At 27.9% G+C, this 24,606-nt stretch overlaps 6 protein-coding genes across 7 annotated transcripts; 2 read left to right on the forward strand and 4 right to left on the reverse strand.

Annotated features, from left to right (window-relative positions):
• Positions 1-961: 961 nt before the first annotated feature.
• On the reverse strand, positions 962-4,661 carry LOC132906451 (N-acetylgalactosaminyltransferase 7). The gene is made up of 11 exons (XM_060958660.1): positions 4,473-4,661; positions 3,998-4,173; positions 3,460-3,665; positions 3,217-3,383; positions 2,945-3,152; positions 2,694-2,870; positions 2,368-2,611; positions 2,050-2,271; positions 1,846-1,944; positions 1,606-1,731; positions 962-1,529 (listed from the first exon to the last, which is right to left on the reverse strand). The coding sequence occupies exons 2-11, from the start codon at positions 4,151-4,153 to the stop codon at positions 1,389-1,391; spliced, it is 1,746 nt and encodes a 581-aa protein (XP_060814643.1). The 5' UTR covers positions 4,154-4,173; positions 4,473-4,661; the 3' UTR covers positions 962-1,388.
• A 1,101-nt stretch (positions 4,662-5,762) lies between these two features.
• On the forward strand, positions 5,763-12,056 carry LOC132906442 (histone deacetylase 6). The gene is made up of 19 exons (XM_060958646.1): positions 5,763-6,107; positions 6,608-6,781; positions 6,838-7,257; positions 7,329-7,426; positions 7,518-7,691; positions 7,764-7,956; positions 8,081-8,140; positions 8,330-8,419; positions 8,507-8,613; positions 8,683-8,826; positions 8,908-9,014; positions 9,094-9,263; positions 9,361-9,701; positions 10,099-10,294; positions 10,376-10,505; positions 10,610-11,155; positions 11,224-11,390; positions 11,479-11,766; positions 11,846-12,056. The coding sequence occupies exons 1-19, from the start codon at positions 6,105-6,107 to the stop codon at positions 11,918-11,920; spliced, it is 3,483 nt and encodes a 1,160-aa protein (XP_060814629.1). The 5' UTR covers positions 5,763-6,104; the 3' UTR covers positions 11,921-12,056.
• Positions 12,057-12,138: 82 nt separating this feature from the next.
• Positions 12,139-15,085, reverse strand: LOC132906445 (GPI mannosyltransferase 4). Of its 2 annotated transcripts, none has more exons than XM_060958651.1 (4): positions 14,656-15,085; positions 14,492-14,547; positions 13,536-14,074; positions 12,139-13,445 (listed from the first exon to the last, which is right to left on the reverse strand). In XM_060958651.1, the coding sequence occupies exons 1-4, from the start codon at positions 14,831-14,833 to the stop codon at positions 12,536-12,538; spliced, it is 1,683 nt and encodes a 560-aa protein (XP_060814634.1). In that variant the 5' UTR covers positions 14,834-15,085; the 3' UTR covers positions 12,139-12,535. The 2 variants fall into 2 exon arrangements, with proteins under 2 accessions (XP_060814634.1, XP_060814633.1); XM_060958650.1 differs by having other exon boundaries at positions 14,147-14,547.
• Positions 15,086-15,764: 679 nt separating this feature from the next.
• On the forward strand, positions 15,765-19,908 carry LOC132906444 (transmembrane protein 214-A). The gene is made up of 9 exons (XM_060958649.1): positions 15,765-15,983; positions 16,198-16,403; positions 16,495-17,178; positions 17,256-17,466; positions 17,549-17,688; positions 18,424-18,550; positions 18,794-19,050; positions 19,118-19,269; positions 19,331-19,908. The coding sequence occupies exons 1-9, from the start codon at positions 15,857-15,859 to the stop codon at positions 19,455-19,457; spliced, it is 2,031 nt and encodes a 676-aa protein (XP_060814632.1). The 5' UTR covers positions 15,765-15,856; the 3' UTR covers positions 19,458-19,908.
• On the reverse strand, positions 19,503-22,365 carry LOC132906465 (deoxyribonuclease TATDN1). Its single transcript, XM_060958687.1, has 5 exons — positions 22,002-22,365; positions 21,672-21,851; positions 20,840-21,233; positions 20,571-20,774; positions 19,503-20,463 (listed from the first exon to the last, which is right to left on the reverse strand). Exons 1-5 carry the CDS (start codon positions 22,039-22,041, stop codon positions 20,358-20,360), a joined length of 924 nt encoding a protein of 307 aa, XP_060814670.1. The 5' UTR covers positions 22,042-22,365; the 3' UTR covers positions 19,503-20,357.
• A 94-nt stretch (positions 22,366-22,459) lies between these two features.
• Positions 22,460-24,593, reverse strand: LOC132906450 (dolichyl-diphosphooligosaccharide--protein glycosyltransferase subunit 1). Its single transcript, XM_060958659.1, has one exon. It carries the CDS (start codon positions 24,466-24,468, stop codon positions 22,642-22,644), a length of 1,827 nt encoding a protein of 608 aa, XP_060814642.1. The 5' UTR covers positions 24,469-24,593; the 3' UTR covers positions 22,460-22,641.
• Positions 24,594-24,606: the final 13 nt, after the last annotated feature.

The following is a 24,606-nucleotide window of genomic DNA, read 5'->3' on the forward strand; positions in this document are numbered from 1 at the left end:
AAATAAAGTTATTTTCTTACAATAAAAAATATTAATAAAATAGACAGTTCTTCATATAGTTGACATAGAAATTTAACAGTCATAGAAAAAACAGAGAATTATTACAAATTATATATTTACTTTACTTTATTAGTACATAACCTGTGATAAAACATTCCTTTTATTTCTTTACATTATGTTAAGTAACTTCTTGCCTGAAAGTGTGTTTTAAAAAATTAAAAACCATTACAAAACTACGTCAGTAACATGCTCTCTTAAGAAGAATCAGTCGAAAACGGAAGCACACATTCTCATATTATATCGATAATTTAAGCGAAATGCACTTTAAAATGATTGAAACATATACATTCCTTGCAACTGTTTAAGACGCGTGTCCACCAATCACACTAATAGTTCATAAACGTTTGCAAGCCTATTAACCAGTCAATGCACAGATGGAACATGCATGCACACAAATATTTACTAACATTTGTAAATTCTTTCCAATAATTTCGACAGAAGAAATATAATAAACTAGCATTGTCCACAGGAATAGCACCTTATGTGGTTGTGGATTTCTTACAAATCACAACTATCAAACAAACAAAGGCACGATGAAGAGACATGACTACTATCGTCTTCAAAAACTAGCTTTATCTATCCTTATTTATTAGTATTTGAGCGACATTTAATAAATATTTGCCACTAATATTTGCTAACATCTCTAAATGCTCACAAACATTTGTAAGCATTTTACACGATCGGTGGATACGCGAATGTGTGCAGCAATCTCTTTTTTATCTCGAGCAGATATAGGAAACCTTCGTTTAAAGAAAGTGATTCTATTAATCTTATCCTATTACTCAAAAAATAGCTAAACTAGGAGCGAACTTAAACTTATCTCAGATAAGATAAGACAAACCATGACGTGTCAATATACTCGGTATTATAGGAAGTTATGTAAAAGAATCTCAAACATGGCTGCATTTTAATAAATTATGTTATTGCATTAAATTAAAACAGTTTCATTGAAATTGTATCAAAATGAGCAGTTTCTTCGTTTCATTAATGATCATGAGCTATTTACGGTTTCAAATGACGATATAAATCTTATTTTAGCGCTGTTAAGATTTTGCAGCCCTATTTTTTTATAAGTATTTTATAACTGTTATTTTAAAGTAAATTTTAAAGAAAAATTTACAATGTGATTTTTATACATTTTTGATTTTGCACAAATATTCGAGTTATTTATAATAGGGAAATATAAAACACCATGTATCGTAAACACAATTTGTTGTACAAAAGAATAGTCAATGCATAAATAGATTTTTGCCAAAAGTCTTTAATGAGTATAGTTTAATTCGGCATGAAACGTCTCATATGCAAACAGCACCAGTACTTACGTTTCTTCACCATTTTGGATGAATTTGATGGAAAGACCACTGTTGATACGTATTATTGATATCACATGGCATTAGTGATAACTGTTGAGTTTGAGGATGAAGTGCCATGCACTTCTTGTGCACTCTGTGTAAAAGCGTCTTCGTTTTCTGCAAAAGTAATATATCATTTATAATAAAATAAAAAATTGGGTAATAAAATGGTAACATATTTACTGACATTTACCTCATCGTATTGCCATGGACCATCTACAGTCCCTAACCGGCAAAATACGAATTTCACTCCTTGACTATCAGCAGATATGCATCGTTCTCCGACACCTAATTGACCTTTCGCGTTTAATCTAATTAACTGAAAAATATAAACTATATAAAAATATAAACTATATAAAACTGAAACTATATAAATCATAATTCATAAATAAAGAATTTTGCTTGAAAAGAGATGTAAAAAATTAAAAATTACCTGATTATTACCAAATCCATGACAATCAGTAGTAGCCATTAAACTAGGAGGCGAATGACTCATTGTATCCAAACACATTCCTGTCGCTATGTTGCGTAACTAAGATTAAAAAAATAAAAATAAAAAAAAAAGAAGAATTTCAGTGACATGTAGAAACATACACGAACATAAAAAATTATAGGTGATAGATATTGCTATTATTACCTCTCCCCAGTGAATATTAGGTGGTAATTCGGGAAATTTATCGAAAACATCATAAGCAACATTTTCCATATACCACTGAAAACTTTTACACCTTTTCCTTCTTTTAAATTCTAATTGCTCTGATATATCGCCATGATCAAGCAATTGCGCTAGTGGTTCCCTTGTATAAAAAAATTCTTTATGTTTATCATCAAACCAAGTTTCGACCACTCTTTTATAATTCTAGAAAGATTTAACGATTTTTATAAATTTATATTAAATCATATATTATTTTATATCCTTCAAATTAATTTATACCCATAAAAATGTTTTACTTACTATGGTGATCAGCGGCCCCTTTTTCTTTTGAGCCAATTTTCCAAATGTATAAGGCATAAACCCTCTATACACATGACCAACGTGCGAACATGGTACCCAAAGAATACTTCCCCCACACTGCCATATTTTGAATGATAACTCAAAGTTTTCTCCACCCCACACAAGTAATCCGTCATCATATCCACCCAATGACAAAAAGTATTCACGATTTATCGCAAATAAACCACCGGCGTGAGTAGGAGACCTGAAATGAGTTATTCCTAATATATGAATGTAAAATAACTTCGTTCTACACGCCTAAGAATATTTTTTAAAATGTGAGTTACTTGTATGGCATGCTGTTATAAGGTCGAGATTTTTTCTCCCGTGCAGGTAGTTCATTTTCTTTATACAACATTCCCCATTCAAAAATACCTCTATATAAATGTCCTTCTTGATACACAGGTCGATACTCAAAGGTCTTATGATCAATGCCATCGATAATAGGAACTGTCATCACAGTTCTAGAAATATTTAAAAGATTTTAATAAATTAACTTTCAGATGAATAATAGACAATTTATTTGATAAAAAATTACCTATCAACAGCTATTGGGGCTAAGAGAGGTGGTAACCAGTTAACATTAACTTCACAATGTGCATCCAAAAACACTATAACTTCACCCTTAGCTTCACGTGCACCACGTGATCTTGTTCTTATTAAACCTTCTCTTTTATCATTCCTTATTAATTTTACTTTACCTTCCCACCGTTCTATATATGAATCTAAATCTCCTTTTAAATTATCTATAAAAATACATACTTGTTATTACTTTTATTTTGATAGTCTTACCATATTACTGCTATTCACCTTTATCAGAAAAGTCATCTACAAGTAAAATTTCTTCCAAAAATTGTGAGGGAGTACGATTTATCACACTGTGAACAGTTCTCAGTAATACAGACCAACCTTCATTATGAAATACTATAATTACACTAGTTCGGGGCAGTACTTCTGGATAATTCCAGTGTTTACATCTGTAAACAGAATAAGTGAAAATCTAGTTTAAATAGTACTGTTATAAAATTTTTATTTGTAGCAATATTGATTTACTCAGGCATTCTTGTATCAAGGATCGATCTATCTAATGAAATTTCATCCGAGCACACCATATTCATGCCATAATCTATTTCTGATTGTTGAACATCATTCTGTTGATCATCCCTAAGGATATAAGGTTTACCTCCTTCTCCAGGTCCACTTCTAATTGATATATGTTTGAGCTCAAAATTACCAAGCTCTTTTGATAGAACTGGTACCTATATAATAGTAGTTTATATAAAATATATTTATATAAAAGTATAAAAAACATTTTATCTTCTTTTACTTTAAAAGAATTTCTTGCTTTAGTTCCTTTTTTAAATGTAATTATTGTTTTGAATGTATCTTTATCATACTATGCTAAGTGCAATATACTATAGGTGACATACTTTTATTATTAGTCATTTAGAGAAAGTTTTAATGAATAAATTATTACAGTTCATTTTTGTAATTTAATTTAAGACAAGATTACTTTTAATAGGATGTTGATACTTTTATGTTTAAAAAATTATGTTTATATATTATAAGAATAATTTAACATTATATTTACCTGTTTAACCTTTAGACTATCTGACCAATATTCCTTTAAATTGTTGATAGGCTTGTCAGAAAAAAAGTTTATAGCAATATACAATGTGTAAAGCAAAAATATGCTACAGATAATAATACTGAAAAGACGATTTCGCCTGAGCTGTACAATTCTCATTTTGTTTAGGATAATGACACCTGAAATAAAAATTTGACAATAACATTTTTATAATTCATAACATTATAATCAGAAAATTTATCTCATTATATATTGAGAAATCTACATAAATATAAAATAAAAAATAATCTTTAGATACATGACAAAAATAACTGATAAAGAGGAAAAAACGAAGTATGCAACGTAAATAACTGAAAATAATTAAAAAATTAAAATTTAAAATAGTGTTATTGCTTCAATACTCATTTAATCACTATACAATCAAAATATTTGTTGAAATATTGTAGTAAAGAGTTAAAAGGAAAATATCTTTAATTACCTCAATTAAAAATACATAAACATATGAAATAGAATATGTATATTTCAGTAAATTAATCTTTTGAATATATTACAATGATATTAAAAATTATATCATAATAAACCGAATCATTATTCAAAGAATCTGAAGCTACGTTGCTTCACACCACAGCCAACGTGTCTTTTGCACACACTTAAGTACCTACTTACATACATATGTACGGGAAGAGTGTATATAAATACATATGTACTTACATACTTCTATCTTCTATCTTCTACTTTCGCATAAACCAATACGCGTTCGACATTTCTAAATTTTAATCAAAAAATTGATTAAAACATCGCTATCTGGCGTTCGTTGATATTGTACAAATTTGGTGGAAACATTGTACGCTATTCGAAAAAAAATTTATTCTCTGGAAACCACATACTCCTTTTTAATTATACAAATTAATAAATTTATTAATGTCATCTTGTTAATCAAAGAAATGCAAATTCTATAATATTTACATAGTTTATATTACATTACATTATTGAGAAATATATAGCATCTATTGAAGTTTTATTACATAAACATCGTAAAATTGCATACGATAAATGCTTGACACATTGTTATGATAATTTAAATAATATATGATACAGTTACTTATGACATTTTATTACTAAAATAAGATTAAATGAATATAATCAATTCAGTAAGCGTTTAGAAAGAAGAAATATTTTTCATGCAATAATACTGCGTTAATTGTCTAAAATTTGGTTTTGTTATCTCTGTTAGTTCTTTCAACTTAACAACAAAAATGTATTGGATATTTGTATCTCGGTAGCATTTTCAACCGGGAAGAAATAGTACCTACAACTATTTATTTAAATAAGTATCTAGAATTTTTTAAACAAATATATAAATACCTCCCTCAATGACTATACTTACTCGGATAAAATTTCTACTTTTTAGCAGATCATAAAGAATTACTATATATCAATCTAAAATCTTTTGATATATGTACTTATAAATCATTGTAATATTTTACACTTTCTCATTATAACTATGATTTAAATTAAACTAGTATTAAATATTTTCATTCAATTGCATACTTCGTATCAAATGAACAGCGTCATGGAATTTTTATGAAACTAATACAACCATACGAGTCATACGACTGAATAGAGATTGTTAGGAAAAATAAAATACGCTTTCTTCTCAATATTTTCTTTCCTTTATCTCTAAAAATTTTATAAATATCATTAATATGTTATGACGACCAATCAGAAGACTGAACAGCTTCGAACCGGTGCAGTATATCTGCATACATGCTTGTTAAGTATGGGAAGGTCTCGACAGATGCGGATTTTGTTTATTTTCAGAATTCGTGACTCTATCTTGGACTAAATGATGACATCACTGTAATTTTAACTGTCGCCTATAACTCGAATAGTCTTTATTGGAATTGTACATATAAGAATAAAATTGAAAGTGAAAAATGAAAAAGGTCGGAGCAACTGTATTTTTACAATGAAGATATTTGATTCATATAAAATAAATCTGATTCGATTGGCAAAAGTCTAAAGTTTCTCTTTTGAGCATGACTTGTTTGTAGAAATTATCTATAAAGAGCTTCTTTACTGAAAATTTTGGAGTTACTTAAAAACACAAATGGTGAGAGAATAAATTTTCTTAATCATATACATTCGTTATCGTTGATTATTTGAATAAAACAAACATGATAGGATTCTGTGCGCGACAATACGCTCAAGTGGAAGGGGTAAACAAATAGCTATACAAGGATATGTCTCATATCGTCATCCATATATAAATTGACAACATTTAGTTTCTTCGTAATTTTTGTAATTTAGTAAATAAATATCCTTGCATTAGATTTTATCGCGTGTGTAATGTTTTTAATTATATTATTTCTCTTCGTATTTATCAGTGTTATTTATATATGCGATAATAATTACAGTTGAAATTCAGTCACTTTGAATTTTTTCAATAAATTCTTTTATTTTTAAGTAACAATGTCATTTTGCAATTAAGGCTTCCTTTGACACAGAATTAAAGATTTATTCTATGTTTTATTCTACAATATACATTCTTCTAAAATTAACTTATTTTTTATCTATTCTCTTGTATTAAATGTATAAAATTGATCCTGACAGTCTGATTCTGTGATCTGCAAAAATTTATACTCTGCTGTTAAACAATTAGCAGACAGTGAAATTGAATTAATAAAAGCTATAGAAAATTCAGGAAAGATAAATAATAGAAATATTAAAAATACTATGTCTGTGACAGATAAGAAAAGTGCCAAAAAGTGTGCAAAAATATTTAATGTAAGTATAAATTTATGAAAAAATAACAATTGTTACTAATTGTGTAATTTAATCAGGTTCGTCCATCTGCTGCTTTAATAGCAGCTAAACATGAAGCAACACAACGTGTATTACAAGGAAAGAAATCTAACAATGTTTTTGTACATGATATATATCAAAAAGCTATTGATGCATATAATATAAAAAGGAAGGAAACTGGCATTGTATTTGATCGTTCTATGGCAGAACATAAATGCCTTTGGGATCCAAGTTATCCGGAATGTCCTGCTAGATTGACAAGAGTTGTGCAGAGATGCGAGGAGTTAGGTTTAATAAATAGATGTAAATTGGTTACACCAAGACAAGCCTCAGAGGATGAAATACTAATGAAGCACAGTCAAGAACAGATAGATATTTTGAAGGCTACTAATGAATGTACAGATGTAGATAGTTTAGAATTATTATCATCAAAATATGATGCCATTTATATACATCCTGTATGTACTTATTTTAAATATAATATCAAAATTGTTAGATTTAAATATTGATTTATTTAAAATTATTCTAGTCTACCTATCAATTGTCTTTGTTAGCTGTGGGTTCAACAATAAATTTAGTGGAAAGCATTTGCAAAGAAGAAATTCAGAATGGTATGGCCATTATAAGGTAATTTAGTAACGCTTGATTGATACATAAATGAATAAATAATAATAATATTATTGAAAATTATATTTTTTTATTTCTTAAAATATTTCAGGCCACCAGGACATCATGCAATGAAATCAGAATATTGTGGATATTGTTTCTTTAATAATGTTGCAATTGCTGCTGAAAAAGTTTTAAGTAGCAATTTAGCTAGTAAAATTTTGATTGTTGATTGGGATATACACCATGGACAAGCTACTCAGCAAATGTTTTATAATGATCCACGGTATGTAAATACTTTCGAACTTTCTCTAAATGTTTTTGAATAATTTTTGTATTACTTGGAAATTCTGTACAGAGTAATTTATTTTTCAATTCACCGTTATGAAAATGGTGAATTTTGGCCAAATCTTAGAGAATCCAATTTCCATTTTGTTGGAGATGGTTTAGGAGAAGGATATAATTTTAATGTGCCACTTAATAAAACTGGCATGACCAATGCTGATTATTTAGCCATATTTCAACAAGTTTTATTGCCAATGGCTTATGAGGTAGTATATTATTGCAATTTATAATAATTCAAATAATGTAATATTAATGTAAAAATATTGTATAAAATATCAATATAATTTTCAATGTGATTTATATAAATTAAGCCAATTTTAATTATTCTAGTTTCAACCTGATCTTATAATAGTATCAGCTGGATATGATGCAGCCTTGGGCTGTCCAGAGGTAAAATAATAAATATTACTTGTTAACTTTTTTTTATCTTAGTTTAATCCAAATCTTGTGATTGTCTCAGCTGGATTTGATTCCGCGATTGGAGACGAAAAGGTTGATATATATAATAAATTTAATGTTGTTATATATATCAATAAACTATAGATAATAATTTCAACGTTTTCATTTTATGATATCCAGGGTGAAATGTTGCTAACACCTGCATGTTATGCTCATTTACTATCATCATTATTGAGTTTAGCTTCTGGAAAAGTTGCTGTTATATTGGAGGTATAAAATATATTTTCATTTTGTTATTAAATTTTTATTATATACTTATAGCTTTCAAATATACTTTCATTATATTTCTCGTTACAGGGTGGTTATTGTTTAAAATCATTAGCAGAAAGTGCAGCATTAACACTACGTACTTTGTTAGGCGATCCATGCCCTATGTTAGAAACTCTCACATTACCTTCAGTAAGGTAAACCTGAGAATTCTTAGTATGACATATGTAATTCATTAATTACGTTTATATTTAACATGATTTTAGTGTACGTGATACCATTTTAAATACAATTTATGCACATAAACCATATTGGAAATGCTATCAATACCAAGATACATACAGTATTAATAGTACAACAAATAATAAAGAAGGAAGTAGTAATCAATATTTACCTGCAGTTACATTCAAGTAAGAAATTAAATTAATTTTAACAAGAATTTTATTGTATTTAATTATTATATAAAAATACCATTTATATATTTATTTTAGAGGAACTGATATTAAGCCTGAAGTGTATGAGACTCGAAATTGTTACCCAACTCAAAATAAAGAAGTTATCGAAATGATAGAAAAGCAGTTAAATACATTAATACAGTGTAAATATCAAGTTTAATAGTTAATAATAATTAATCCTATATATAACAACAAATTATATAAATTTAATTTTTTCTTTAGTTACTAACTTATCTAAAGCACCTAACAAAGTATGCATTGTTTATGATGATAGAATGTTAAAACATTGTGATATGTCTAATGATAATCATCCAGAAAAACCACATCGTATTAATATTATTTATAAAAAATATCAAGAGTACAATTTACTTGATCGATGTTATGTGCAACAGGTATGTTCATGTATTCACTTTGTATTATTAAATCTCTTTTATTAACATCAAAATTTTTATTTGAAATATTACATTTTGTTCATTGATTATTTTAAAGGGACGAAGTGCAACAAGAGAAGAATTAATATTAGTTCATTCAAAAGAATATATAGATACAATAAAAGATACAGAAAACTTAAAACCAAAAGAGCTAAAAAAGCAGGCAGAAACTTATAATTCGGTTTATTTGCATCCTGAAACCTGGTCAAGTGCCTGTATATCAACTGGATCATTATTACAAGTAGTTGATAGCGTATTAAATGGAGAAAGTCAATCCGGTATTGCTATTGTTAGGCCTCCAGGGCATCATGCTGGAGAGAATACAGCATGTGGTTTTTGTATCTTTAACAATATTGCTATAGCAGCTAGATATGCGGTAGAATTTCATCATGTAAAAAGGTATTATAATCGATTTTCTTTTAACCGTTTGAGTCCCAGAGATCTTTGAAAAAACAGAGTCGAAAAATCCCGAACAGCGCGATAGCGCTTGTCTTAATAGATTGCGAAGAGAAACAAGCGGCGCAATAGCGTTCGTCATATTTGTTATTTTATGAAATACATCTATATTATTATATATGCGTACTATTAGTTTATAAATACTTCAAATTTTATTCAATAAAAATTATTGAGAAGATAATAATGAAATATAAAATATCGTCAATCGTCCGTAGCGTTCAAATGTACTGGGACTTTTCGACACAAAATCTAAACAGCGTGATCGCACTACTTGGACTATTAACCGACTCAAACGGTTAATAACGTACAATCTTAGTACAAGGAATAATATAATTTTCAGAGTATTGATAGTAGATTGGGATGTACATCATGGTAATGGAACTCAATCCATCTTTGAGGAAGATCCTAAAGTTTTGTATATGTCTGTCCATCGTTATGATAATGGCAATTTTTTTCCAAATTCTAAACGAGCAAATTACTCTTATGTCGGTTCTCTATCAGGAGAAGGTTTCACTGTTAACATTCCATGGAATAAGGTTAATTTTAAAAAATATGTTATAGAATAAGTTACATAATAAAGCAAATTTATCATCATATATTATTTATGTGTTATATAGAAAGGAATGGGTGATGCAGAATATATAGCAGCATTTCAACAGATAATAATGCCAATTGCTTATCAGTTTAATCCAGAATTAGTCTTAGTTTCTGCGGGTTTCGATGCATGTATTGGGGATCCTCTAGGAGGTATATATACAGTTTTATGTCTTTTATAACTTAGAAGAATTTAGATATTTAAATATTATAATTAAAATAATAAATTTAGTTTAAATATTTTTCTTATTTTTAAGGTTGTTTCGTAACACCAGAAATGTATGGACACTTAACACACTGGCTATCTTCTTTAGCTAATGGTCGTATTATTCTTAGCCTTGAAGGAGGTTACAATATTAATTCAATCGCGCATGCAATGGCTATTTGTACAAAATCTTTGCTTGGTGATCCTTTACCGATATTAGAGAATGGCCAAACTCCATGTGCGAGCGCTATTCACACTATAAATAATGTTATAAAAACACAAAAACAATATTGGATGAATTTAGTATTTAATTTATCTTTACCGAAAGAGAGAGTACTTCCTAAACCCAAAGTTCCACATATAAAGACAAATGAACATGTTATAAACAGTGAAGAAATATTAAAGCATTCAGAATCTAAGATAGCATTGGAAGAAATAGAAACAGAAAAAATGCAAACTAGTCAGAAAAACCTTACAACTTGGAAGCTGATAAATAAAATGGCCTCACAAGAAGATTGTGAGAAGTTACAAGAGTTTCTTAAATCTGTACATGAGCGACGTACACATACAACAATTAATGCTTCTTATAATGATAAAGGTATGATAGGTTAAAAATATATATGTAGTCATGTTGTATAAGATTATTGTATAAGATTATTTTTATAGGTTCCAAGTATACAAAGAAATGCATGAATCAGGACGAAGAAGAAGGACATTCTGATGAAAATGTTACCAATTTTGCTGCTGGTAGTAGTGGTGAACAAGGCGAAAGAGCAAGTGTGCAAATGACTGGAAGTAAAAGTTTACATGATTATTTGTTGGAAAATTCGCAAGTAATTAATATTTAAATTTTGACATTATAAATATTTATTTAAGACCAATTGTGATTTTTACAATTGGAATTCATTGTCAATTTTGCAGGCATTAGTGGATGGAGACATGTTTGCAGTGATACCTTTACGAGAATGTCCACATTTGGATAGTGTCAAGGATGTACCAGTTTCTGGAATTGATATATATTCACCATGTATAGAATGTGAAAGCAATGTTGAAAACTGGATCTGTTTACAGTGTTATACGGTTCACTGTGCTCGTAATATTAATCAACATGGTTTAATACACGCTGAAGAAATGGAACATCCATTGGCCCTAAGTTTCAGTGATTTATCAGTTTGGTGTTACAAATGTGAGGCATACATAGATAATCCGGTAAGTTATAATAAATTTTGTTGAAGATATTCATTTTACTATAATTTTATCTGTACAATACGTTTGATAATGTTTATAGCGATTATTTGCCGCGCGCAATGCTGCACATCAAAGTAAATTTAATGAGGAATTACCATGGACATATGAAATATAAATGATAATTGAAATAAATATGTATTTATGAAAAATTTATAATTAACATTGTGTATTTTATAATACTTGTAAATCTATAAAATACACATTTTAATTTCCGTATCATGTTTAAATAAATTGTTAATATAACTTGAAAATATTTTGTACTATCTATCTACTTTATACTAGATTATATTCTATTTTTCTATGCAGGATAATAATCATTGAATAAGTAGTATATTCAAGATGGAACTAAATAATTTTATTGAAAGTGAAATTGTAGATTGTAATGTAACACATATTGATTTTAATATTACAACATTATTTAATTTAAATAATTTTTGTACATATATTTACTTTTATTTTTAAATATTTTAATAACGCATATTTTAAATATCTTACATGGGTCCTAATTTAAGATAATCTTACAGGTTATTTAATGTAAATTTTAAGTATAATATTGTTTCACTGTTAAGAATTACAAATATGTCTTCATATTATATGAAATAACCATATATTTTTTGTTATTATAGTAACAAATGTAGTTATTATAGTGACTAAATGGTAAATAATTAGGTATTACGTTAATTTAACGATTAAATTAAAATATTGTAATTATGAATTATAATAATTCCTTTCATGATATATGTATATTTTTATATTTATTATCTACTAAATACTCAATTCGTATTAATAACAATTGAAACTGTTGAAAAACCTCAAGTATGTTATCCATAATTTCAGTCAATCTATCCATTGAAAATGTGGTTAGATTTGTTAAACGCGTAATATTTTTAACAGCTTTCGAAAACGGTAATTTTTCAACTGCAACGTGCGGATAAAATTTATGTGTAATATGATAATTGAATAAATTTATACTATTTTGAATAAAAATAAACTCTTCCAAATCTGTGGCAGGAAGAGCATAATACAATCTATATGGTACCTTCTTGGTGACATACTTATATTCACATTCACGAAGTTTCGAAGCAATAACATTACATACATCTCTTAAAGATTTTGATCCTTGTTCATAAAGATAAAAATCTTTTATCAATTTATATTTATGATTTGCACTACTTACATATGTCTTTTTGGTATTTCTTAAATGTAAAAGTGCTGTTGGTACAGAATAAGTGTGAGATGTAAATAAATGTATATGTGTAAGATCTGGTTTTGCTTTTAATTCAGTTGCTATATGAGATGATAAGGGTAGAACTCCACCTTGATGAGCAAATCCATAAAAGAACGTTAATACAATATTACATATAAACCAAAAAATCTGTAGTTTATTCAACTTATTTCTTGTTGTAAATGCATTTGAGGACTCATCATCTTCTGCAATACGTGCAATAGTGTCAACTCCTGATGTTTGACTTATATTTGGTGCATACAAAAAAGTTAAAGGTAATAATATTGGTATAATAAACCTAGGCTCTTGATGAGGAAATATTGATAATAATATGATGGGTGTAATAAAAGATGTTGTCATTAAACCAACAACACTTTGTATTCGTGGCAAATTTAACCATTGTGCTTTTAAACCACTGTAAACGACAATTGTCCTTTATCAATTATTTCGCATTATTAACTTTTTGTGTAATATTGATTGTAGACAACACTATTGAGATATTTACCTGTATAATAGTTTTCCAAATGTACAAAGGCCAATAACTCCAAGAACATTATATAAAAGGGGTACATTTACTATCAAATGTAAATAATGAGGATGTAAGCCATGATCCTGTAGATTTTTAGTATTTGAATTGTATCTGAGAAAATTCAGTGGTGTTACCACAAAGTTATTCATGCTAATGTCGAGATTACCTATCTCTGCCATTGTTAAATAACCAAAATAAAAGCTATCAACTAAAATAAAAAGAACAGTGGTAGGTATTCCACAGGCAATGAAGGTGAATATTCGAACATGAAAGTCTCCAAAACCTACAGTTTTTGAACCTAAACCTCTCTGTAGCCAAAAGAAGATAGGAGCAAAGGCAAATGCAATGAATGTTGGTCTATTGAATATACCAATCACAGTAACTGTTGCAATTTTTATACAATGATTTAAAGAATGTGGCGGCAATGTAGTTTTAAGTTTGTAGTATTTTACTCTTTCTATACCAGTTTTTGCTTCATTATATTTATCTGATAGATAATCACTTTGAACAACTACCTAAAATGATAAATATTACCACTTTATGAACCAGTCTATAAATTCTTACCATAATAGTATATATGTTGATACCTTTTCTGAATATGCCATAGAATATGATGTATAATATAATAATAAAGCTGTTAACACCAGTTCAATAGTATTTGATAATGTATGAGTGGCATAAACAAGCATAACATATGAACTAGCATAAATGATCAGTCTTATTTTGTAATTTTGACCATATATGTAACAGATTTTATACAAACAATAATCTGATATAAAAGATAAGCCACACACTAATAAACGTGGAGATGATATAAGAAAATATGGCGATTTCAATGATATACCCAAATAAAAAACTGTATATTTTGAAAGTCTCTTCAAAATTGAATATGGCATACCAACTATGATTTGTGGTATTAAAACAGTTCTTACGGGAAACGTTGAATTAAATTCCCATGGTTTGTTGACGTCAATGTCAAAATAATCCCCTACAAAATGAAAATTCCCCCCATAATTTGTTTATATTATAAATTAACATATAAATAAATATATAAATTAATCATGTTATTCCTAGACAATAATATTATTGTACTTACCAGATATGACTTCGATAGATTGAAAATATTCGTCAGGATGAATATATCCTGTTTGAGGAATAAGAGTTAATATGATTCTTAAGATTACTAAGATCCAATAAAGGCTCATTTTTCTTTTTATCGGTACAGCAGGTTTGTATTCATCTATGGATCTACGATATTCATTTTTAAAATGCATTTTTGTTAGCAAACAGTCCCGGGCAACAATTTTTCACGGGATGTCAATTTATTAAGGTTAAAGAAAGTAGTAAGACTCTTTGATTATCATTATTTTTTGATTATTAGAGGATATATAATATATGTTTCAGTCAAATAGTATTTTGTATTATTGCATTATCTTTATTCAGTCATATAATACTTAATTTGAACATATTTACAACATGATATTCCATCTTGTATCATTGCATTATAGCACATATAAAATATGATTATACCACAACACAGATTATAAGCGTTAGAAGAGACGACATAACTATAGTACAAATCTGTGTAGTATGTATTGCATACTATCATACCAAAGAATAGAGTCTGACCATATTCATACTACATATCTATGTCACATCATATAATTTGTTCTTATTTACCTTTTCTCGAAACAAAACTGATATGAAAATTAAATTTTGTTTATGATTCATTGACGATGCAAAAAAAGATTAACTTTATAAAATTGTATATTTATATTTTAGTTATATCTAATTTATTGTAATAATATCTTTTAAAAATATTATTTCATGTAAACATTGCAATTTTATGTATTCAATTAAATGAGAAATATTGTGTTTTATGAAAGAACTCTTTGGTTTCTTTCTTTTCGAATAGCAGAAACGCGTTACAGTTTTTACATAATTAAATATATAAAACGCTAAATTATATATATTTGTAAATATAATATTAACATTTATTATTTATTACAATTTATTATTTGCTAGTTGATAATAAATTGTATATTTCATGATTATTTATATTACTTGTAATAAGTGTCATGATAATGTAGATATTACATGTTATTATTAATTACCTATCTATAAAAGGATTAAGAAAGTTATTTCATGAAAGAGTAGCGCGTGGCAACTTTCTACGCATGCGCGACCACGTACCTATGATATACGGACAGCAACATAACTGCCAATCGCCAACAAATACTTCAGTACCTTTTAATAGCATTATTAGCTGACCATTTGTTTATTGCATTTATAGCATTATGTCGTCTGGTGGATGGGAAATAGTTGGAAGAAATAAGAAAGACAAAAACAATGGCAAGATCAATAAACTTACAAAAGTAGAAAAAAAGGAATTTATCGAAAATGTACCAAAAGTGGAAGATTTTCGTAAGTGTCTCTACTCAACTTTGTATAAAATTGTTATCACTTTCATTTGCTACTAAATAATAATTCTTAAAATTTATAAACACTTTTATTCAAATAAAATGTTACTGTAAAATTTGCTTTATATATACATTCAAAAATAAAGTTTCTAGATGAAAATATGTTTATTGCATTATACAGATGAAAGTATGTTAGTTCAGAACTTATCTTTTTTCAGTTCCCTTAAGTCAAGTAAAAAAATTATATGATAATTTGGATAATAACAAGGAAAATAAAAAGCCGTCAAAGGAGAAAGAAAATAAAATCAAAGAGAATGAAGAAAAAAAGAAACAGCAGAAACAGCAGAAACAGCAACAATCTGAGAAAAAGAAGCAAGAACCAAAGGAAAAACCCCCAAAGTCTATAAAAGATGCATTAAATGTGGTATGTATATATATATATATACTTTTAAAAAATGTTCTTTTTGTATAATTTCCAGATAAGTTTATTGATATTGAAATATCATTTCCAACAGATTAATGCAGAAGAGCTTCGAAATGTTTTTACTAGTAGTCAAACTAAATTTCCTGAAGCTCCATTAATTTGGTTAAAAGATCTCGCTGCCTTCCTTAATATGAAAATACCTGTTGATAAAGAAGATGCAGTCTTTTCTGGGAAGCCTAAAGACTATCCTTTAAGTATAGTACCTAAAACGATTTCTTCCATATTAGAAAAAGCAATTGATATCGTAGGCAAACAAACAGCCCAACTTTTTTATGAAAATACTCTTACTACAATGGCTACTGATATGGTTAAGGGATCACCTGCTGTAGGTCACAAAATATTTTTACAACTTCTAGCACGTATTAATCCTGAAATGACAATTGCTAACATTTCTAAATTAATCGGTGTAAAAAATTCCTATCAAAATAGAAAAAATATTGGTCTTTCTTTATTGTGGGCAATATCACAAGCTGGTAGAAAAAACTTAATTGTGGGTTTAAAAGTATGGCATGAAGTAATGTCTCCTATGTTAGAGACAAAGAGTTACTGTAGTTATGTAGCACAAATTTTGAATGATCTTGTATTTGGGCATGACATCTGTTATGATCTTAAACCAGAACTTTATCTTGACATTATAAAAGATACATATTCTGGGAAATTTAATATTCCTGTTTCTGTAAGCAGGGAGATCAATAACAGCATTGAAAAATTAAGAGTATGTATTTGAGTGTTATATTTATACAAAACACCATGTTAGTATGAAATAGACATAATTTTTTTTATTCTTTTTAGTCAATATTGTTTAAAAATAAGAATATAAGTTATGTGAAGCTATTTGAATTGTTAATTACAAAAGTTACACAGAAGGTAAATACAAACTATAGGGATGAATTAATCAAAGTACTTGTGACTTGTTTGGCTACAGATCCATTTTGTTTCTTTGTGTGGAGGTCTGTTTATGCCAAAAATTTATATCAATCTCATTTGATTTTAATGCATATTGGTAAGAATAGTGATTTAACTTTATAGATGATATATATATACGATGGATTTGTTAAATTTAATTTCATTTAATTTTTTTTTAGATGTTAAATGGCATGATTTGCACATAACATTAGAAACAAAATGTTTAAAAGAAACATGTATAGAATTTCAGACAATTAATGAAAGGTGGAAAAAGGGCAAAGATGAAGGTCTTGCTAACAATTGTAGTAAGATATGCGAGGTAAATTTAAATATTTGTTTTTGTATTAAATATATATATTTAATATTTATATAAAAATAATACTTTTTGCCGAAATTAGAATGTTTTTTACGCATTGTATGTGACAAATGTCTTGAAATACGGAAATAATCAACGTAACATTTGATTATTGTATTCTATGCCTTATACATACATATACACACGTATATGCGCAAAGCATGAGTGTCAGCAGAATACTACGTAACGTATAAATCGCGTGTAGGCTAATTGCCTGTTTGCGAGCGAGGAAAGACGTTTAAATACCGGTATAATTTTCCAGCAATAACCTGCAAAATTTGCATTTGAGCTTGTTTTTATTTTGAAAAATCGTGAGTGTAATATTTGAATGATTTTGAGAAATCTGAATTTTAAATATAGTGTAGGTTAGGTCGTTTGTTTTTTCGGAAGGAGACTATCGATCGCATATTGTCCCTTCAGCATCGCTACTGACGACATTAACATCATTCATCGCGTCATTCCTTTTTTGTACAAAGATACATACTGCAGACAATATTTTAGAATAAATAATTTAGAAAATATTTTCATTTCTTCATCAACTCTGTAAGTAAAAAGTACGTATTCAAAAATTAAATTTATTTATATATATACATCTGTAGTAAGGTTCCTCTTTTGATACTTGATATTGACCTTTAGACTCATGTTAAATGGTAAATAAGTTAACATGTAATACATTGTTTTATTACACTTTTATTACAGACTTTATTACTAAAAATGACAGCTTCTGCTAATAAGAAATATTCCTGGAAAAAGGGAATTATTTTGTTATTACTTCTTATTAGTGCCATCCTTGCTTATGACATATACAAACATGATGATTTTAAAGGTAAATACACACACACACAAAATATACATACATATATATATATATATATATATATATATATATATAAATTAATATATTTAGATAATATTTCAAACAGACTGAATATTTCCTTTTTTTGTGTATATATATATATATATATATATATATATATATATATATATATATTCAGTCATATAAATATTCAGTCTGTTTGAAATATTGTCTAAATATATTAATTTTTATATTTATAATATAACTTTTTAGTAAATAAGTTTTTAAAAAGAACTGGATTAGTTGCCTATGGACAACAGTCATGGATTGTAGTGCAAGAATATTCCACTAGAGCACTTGAATTTATAGAAGCTACTTCACCAGAATATTATAAAACAACTGTTGAAACATGTAAACCTTATATTAAATTAGCAGGAGATGCTTATCTTTTAATGAAGCATCTTTCTCTTAAAGTTTATGGTAATATTGCAGAATATATTGGAAGAAACGGTCCACTGATTGTACAAACAGTAAGTCTTAATGATTTCAATATATAAGTTGTAGATACTATAAGTAAATACTTTGTTTGCTTTATAGATAGAGTATTATGTCCCTGGAATGTTGGATGAAATTAAATTACGAAGTAATCAAGGTTTAGAATATGTAAAACTTTATTCAAATTTATGTGTGGAGAAGCTGAATGAACGCTCAACTGCAACACTTCAATGGCTAGAACATAATGTTTTTGTGTAAGTACATAAAAAGTTTTTGAAGTATGAAGAGTTATACTTTATAATATTATGTTTTTAGTGGAAAATTAAGCCCAGAAAATTTGCAAAATTATGCCTCAAAAGCTATTGACACCACACAGACCTTAGCGAGTCAAACTTATGATTGGGTGTATGAAAAGGTGCAAACACTTTCTAAAGTTCCATGAATGAAATTTATTAAAAGTTGCATACCGATTTTTTTCGGTGATCAAAAAAATCTCCTTTCATACCTCTGCATTTAGTTCTACAATTCCGAACTTGATATTATACATTTCCAAATATATTGTGACGGCCATTTTACCTGTGATATTTGAAAAATGTATCATACGATTAAGTATGATATTAAGATCCATAAATTTAATGAAAATGTCAGTTTCTTTTTGAAGTTACTATTGTCAAAATAATTATTAAAGTAATATATAGACTACACTCTATGTATGTAGTACCAAACTTAAAACCTCTTATTTGTATATTCATTAATATATTTTCATTTAATGTTTCTAATATGGTGTTGAATAATAATATAATAACAAGTTGATTTATAAATCGGACAATGTATTAAATAAAATTACTTTTTGGTATTATCTTTTTTTACAAAAATAAAGCTGGATTATTATAGATTATTGTTGATTTTATAGTACATGTAAAATATTAACTTAATGTCATTGGACACATCAATAATAATAATATTCATAGGACATATAGAATAATGTTGATAAATATATGTATAGTAATATAATTATTATTATAATTATATAATAGCGCTAATCATGCAACTCTAATGGTGATGATTATAGTGACAATGATAAATTTAACAAAAAAGGAGAAACAAATATTAAAGATTTATATGGAAAGAGATCAATGGAATGTGATACTTGTCACATCCATAGAACTATGTGTGTAAAAATGTATTTCATTTCCTTCCTTTTTAGAAATGAATTTAGTAGAAATTATGTTTATTTTTTTTTATATAATTTCACAGCATTTTTCCCTGATTATATGTATGAGCGTGCAATACTAAAACGCACACTGATTATGAAGTTAATGTTTCAGTTTGAATTACTGTGTTAAAGTTCATGAGGAAAAAAGACTTTCATTGTATTTTTATATATTTGGTTGCATAAATATTCCTCTTCTTCGTCTCTAATTCGCGCAAGTACTTCCAAAATTTGGCTGTAAAGAGAAATCAAATAATAATATATACAACGTAAATATAATTTAATCATAATTATATCATAATCATTGCAAATTTTGGTTTAAAAATTGATCAATATATTTACACTATGGTACATGGTTCGTTTCTTCCCTTGACCATTTTATCACATTGCCACTTTTCCTTTTTAATGGATGGAAAATGAGTAATAACATCTTTTGCAGAAGCATGTGTAGGCCTTATCTCACACCATGGACAATCAGTTTCTATCATCAATTTATCTGATGGTATAGTTGTAACAGCGAAAAGGTTTTCTTCTGTTTTTAAAGAACTATAAATAACATCATGTGTGTTAATTATTTGATATAGAATAAATATGTTACTTATTTAACATACCATCCATTGATACCAATGTATAATCCCATTTGTAAAATGGAATTGGCTTCTTCTGGGTTACCATCAAAAGAGTGTACAACACCAGCTGTTAATGTATCTTTATGTTTTCTTAAAATTCTTACAAAATCTTCACTAGCATTACGACAATGTAGAAACATTGGTAACTTTAAAGTGGAACATAAAGATAATTGCATTTCAAAATATTTCTTTTGAATATCTTTGGAGCAAAATTGCAGCCTATCATAGTCTAGTCCCATTTCACCAATAGCAACAACTTTATCTTTATTGTCTGTGGCTAGATCCGATAATGATTTGAGATATGCTTCTGGGTTGCCACTTTCTTCAAATTCATTACAACGTGACGGATGACAACCAATTGTAGAAAATAGTCGCTCTGAAATATACGTAACAGTCAATATATGAATAAATTCAATAAAAGAGGAAAAATAATAATATAATATGTACCTAGGTATTTCCATTGACATGCATTTTGTTGTTGTAGTTAGAGAATAGAATCACAACACCATTGCATCTCTCTTTCACTGGTTTCTTCATATGCAATGTTTGTATTTCAGTCTAACAATAAGAAATAAACAGTAGCTGTACATTATAACAATAAGTCTTTACCCTCACAGTTGAAAGCCTGTAAGGTGCATAAAATGTTAATTGTACCAAAATCATTGTACTTGTTTCTAAAACATTAATATCTCTACATAAAAAATAGAATTTGAAAATTATAAAATATAGCTGCCTGTGATAGAGAGACGCGACAGTACACCAAGTTATACTTAATTAGTATTATGTTCCCATTATTTATACAAAAGTATCTCACCATCTGTTCGTGCTATTTCAAGAGCCCTTTTGCTTTCTTCTATATTACCGGCAGTGATTATAATTTTTGAAATATTATTATTCCAACTTCGTTCTAAAACTTTATCCAAATCTGGTAGATGTTTTCGTGATCCATGATAAATTCCTTGATACATAGGATCTGTCAAATTGGCCCCGATGTCTGCATTAAAATTAACAACGGTAGAATATATTATTTGTTAAAGCATAACCTTTTTATAAATATCTTAAAAAAAACACGAAGATACACTGTAGTTCATGCATAAACGTCGATTATTAAAATGTTAATATGATGAATAAAGAATTTAATTACCTATAAATTTTCTTAAATTACTCATTCTACTACCGAGCATTCAACCTATCAGTGAAATGACAGTTTTCTCAAACACGATGCTGTCTGAAAGGTTAGCAGGTGTCTTATTTAACCGGCGTTGTATACATACTAACATATGAGTGGATATTTGACATGCCATGAAAATAGAAATTATATTTTTTTGTCTTTTATTGTACATGCAATGAATTTAACTACAATTATATTTTGTAAAAATCAATGTAATTTTCATTGGTCGTACTTTATATTATTTTCTATTCTCATTTCAGCATAGCAAGTATATGTATTTTATACTTATGGTATACTACATATTTTCCTATATTGTGTCTCTGTAATCCTTTATACAGAATTACAGATATAAATCCTCTACTTCGAAGTAGCGACTTAAAATATGCGTTATTATTATATCATAACTAAATGGATAATAAAAATATAAAATGTATAATTTATAATATATATTTATTATAAATTACGTTTATTACAATTTTTTTATTACAAATTTTAATTCATTGTAAAGGAAACGTTGTTTCAACTTATTATTATAACCTATTATTTAAATTATTTTTATTGAGTCTCTTGTTCTCAAATATTTTTTTAACTGAAAATATTCAGGAAAATATTATTACTGTAATGATTTTATGATAGAGTTTATTTTCTCAACACATTCTTCTTTTTTCTTTGTAATAGCTGCTTCTGCTTCTACAAATTGTTGACGTCCTATCTTGCCTGGTACTAATTTGTCTACATACAATGCTTGTTGTTGATTATAAAGTTCTTTTAAAGTTCTATCATATTTCTGTAATTCTTGAATACGATCATATACATCTCCTGATTCTCCTTTCAAGCGTTGTGCAATTTCAGTAATAGAACTGGTTGCACTTTTATATTCTTGATTAATACCTTTTATTACAGATAGAAATGCATTAGCGTCTTTATTCGTTTTAAGATATGCTAACTGATCATCTAGTTCATTGTAAGAAGTTACTCTACGATCTTGTGCAGCTAAGATCTTTTCACACTGACCAGCAATTCTTAATTTACTTTCTGAAACTTCATCTTTGTCAATTGAAAAATCAAGTCTTACATAAGTAATTACTAATAAAAATAGTAAATACAAAGCTGCAGCTACAAGCAATGGTTCTTGTAACATCAATATACGTGGAAATGTATATTTTAGTTTAAAATTCTGAATATGATTCTCAACTAAATTCTTCTTAGTAACAGAAATTACTGGACGACCAGTAGTATCTAAGTATGTGTAATGAAGAGAATCTGGTAAACGTGTTGCAGAATATGGAAGGCTTAATTCAATATTCTTGGAACCTTCTGGCAAGATAATCTTTACAATTAATTCATCTATAACCATATCATCAAAAACATGATCCAACAATCTCATTTCTAAAGTATATAGATCTCCAGAATGGAATAGATACTCATAGCTAGGTACATTATATCCAACTATATATTTAGTTTTCCAACCACCAAATAGTGGAAATCTTGGGCGAAGATTTAGTTCTACTGAATCCTTTTTAATACGAGTATGTGATGTTGAAATGTTACCAATTTCATCTCTATAATAAATATCAGAGGCAGCTGCAGGTAAAATGGTATCGAAACTTTGAATACTAGCTTCCCATGATTTTGGTTCTCTGGCAAATTCGTATCGTGAAAATGAGCCTTTTAGTAATGCTCCAGTATGTAATAAGTCAATATGTTCTTCTACTGCTATATTGCCCCAGTGTGATATTTCAATATTCCTTTCAAGTCTGGTAACTGCGAGGAATTTATTATTATTTTCAAAGTGTATATTTAATTCTTCATAAGAAAATGGAGAAAGTTTCTCATATGGACCATATGTGATAAATGAATCACTCTGTGAAACAGGTTTAAATTTAGTGTAGCTCTCAATATTACGTGATGGTAAAGATACAGTGGTTGTTTGTTTCATTATGCTATATGGCGCATAAAGATAAATATTTCCTATATATTTTACTAATTGTTTTTCTTTCTGTGTGATCTCTTTAGGATGAGGTATGAGCTCATGAGCTAATATCCATTCAATTTCAACAGACATAGTTCTTCCAGGAGACAATGGGTCTTTTAATTCAATTTGATAGAAAGTTTCATCTGGATAAGCATTTACCTTGACTTTGGTTAGCTTTAATTCAACTCGTACAGGTTCTCTATAAGCTGCTATGTAACTAAGACTACTTTTTTGTTCAGGTTCCAGTGAAAAAAGGAAATTTCGTATGTGTCGATCTTTACTTCCATTTTCTAATATAAGTCTAGTTGTAATTTTTGTTAATTGAGATTGCAGATCAATATGTTTTTCCACGTTCTTAAAATTCAAGTCGGGATCAATGGTGCTGGCAATAGCGGAAGATTGGATATTTAATCCGAAAAATAACACAATATTCCATAGCAATATAATTAAACTACGATTAATCATGTTTTTCACGTAAGAATTTCTTTCAGCTCACTGTTGATTGTCGTTTAACACTCTTAACTAACCGGTAAACGAGTTACAATCGGTATCATCATAGACGTGGCGTTTATCTAAAACCACGTATTATGTAGACACGAAACT

This window comes from Bombus pascuorum, chromosome 4 (genome assembly GCF_905332965.1).
Source record: "Bombus pascuorum chromosome 4, iyBomPasc1.1, whole genome shotgun sequence".
NCBI lineage: Eukaryota > Metazoa > Arthropoda > Insecta > Hymenoptera > Apidae > Bombus > Bombus pascuorum.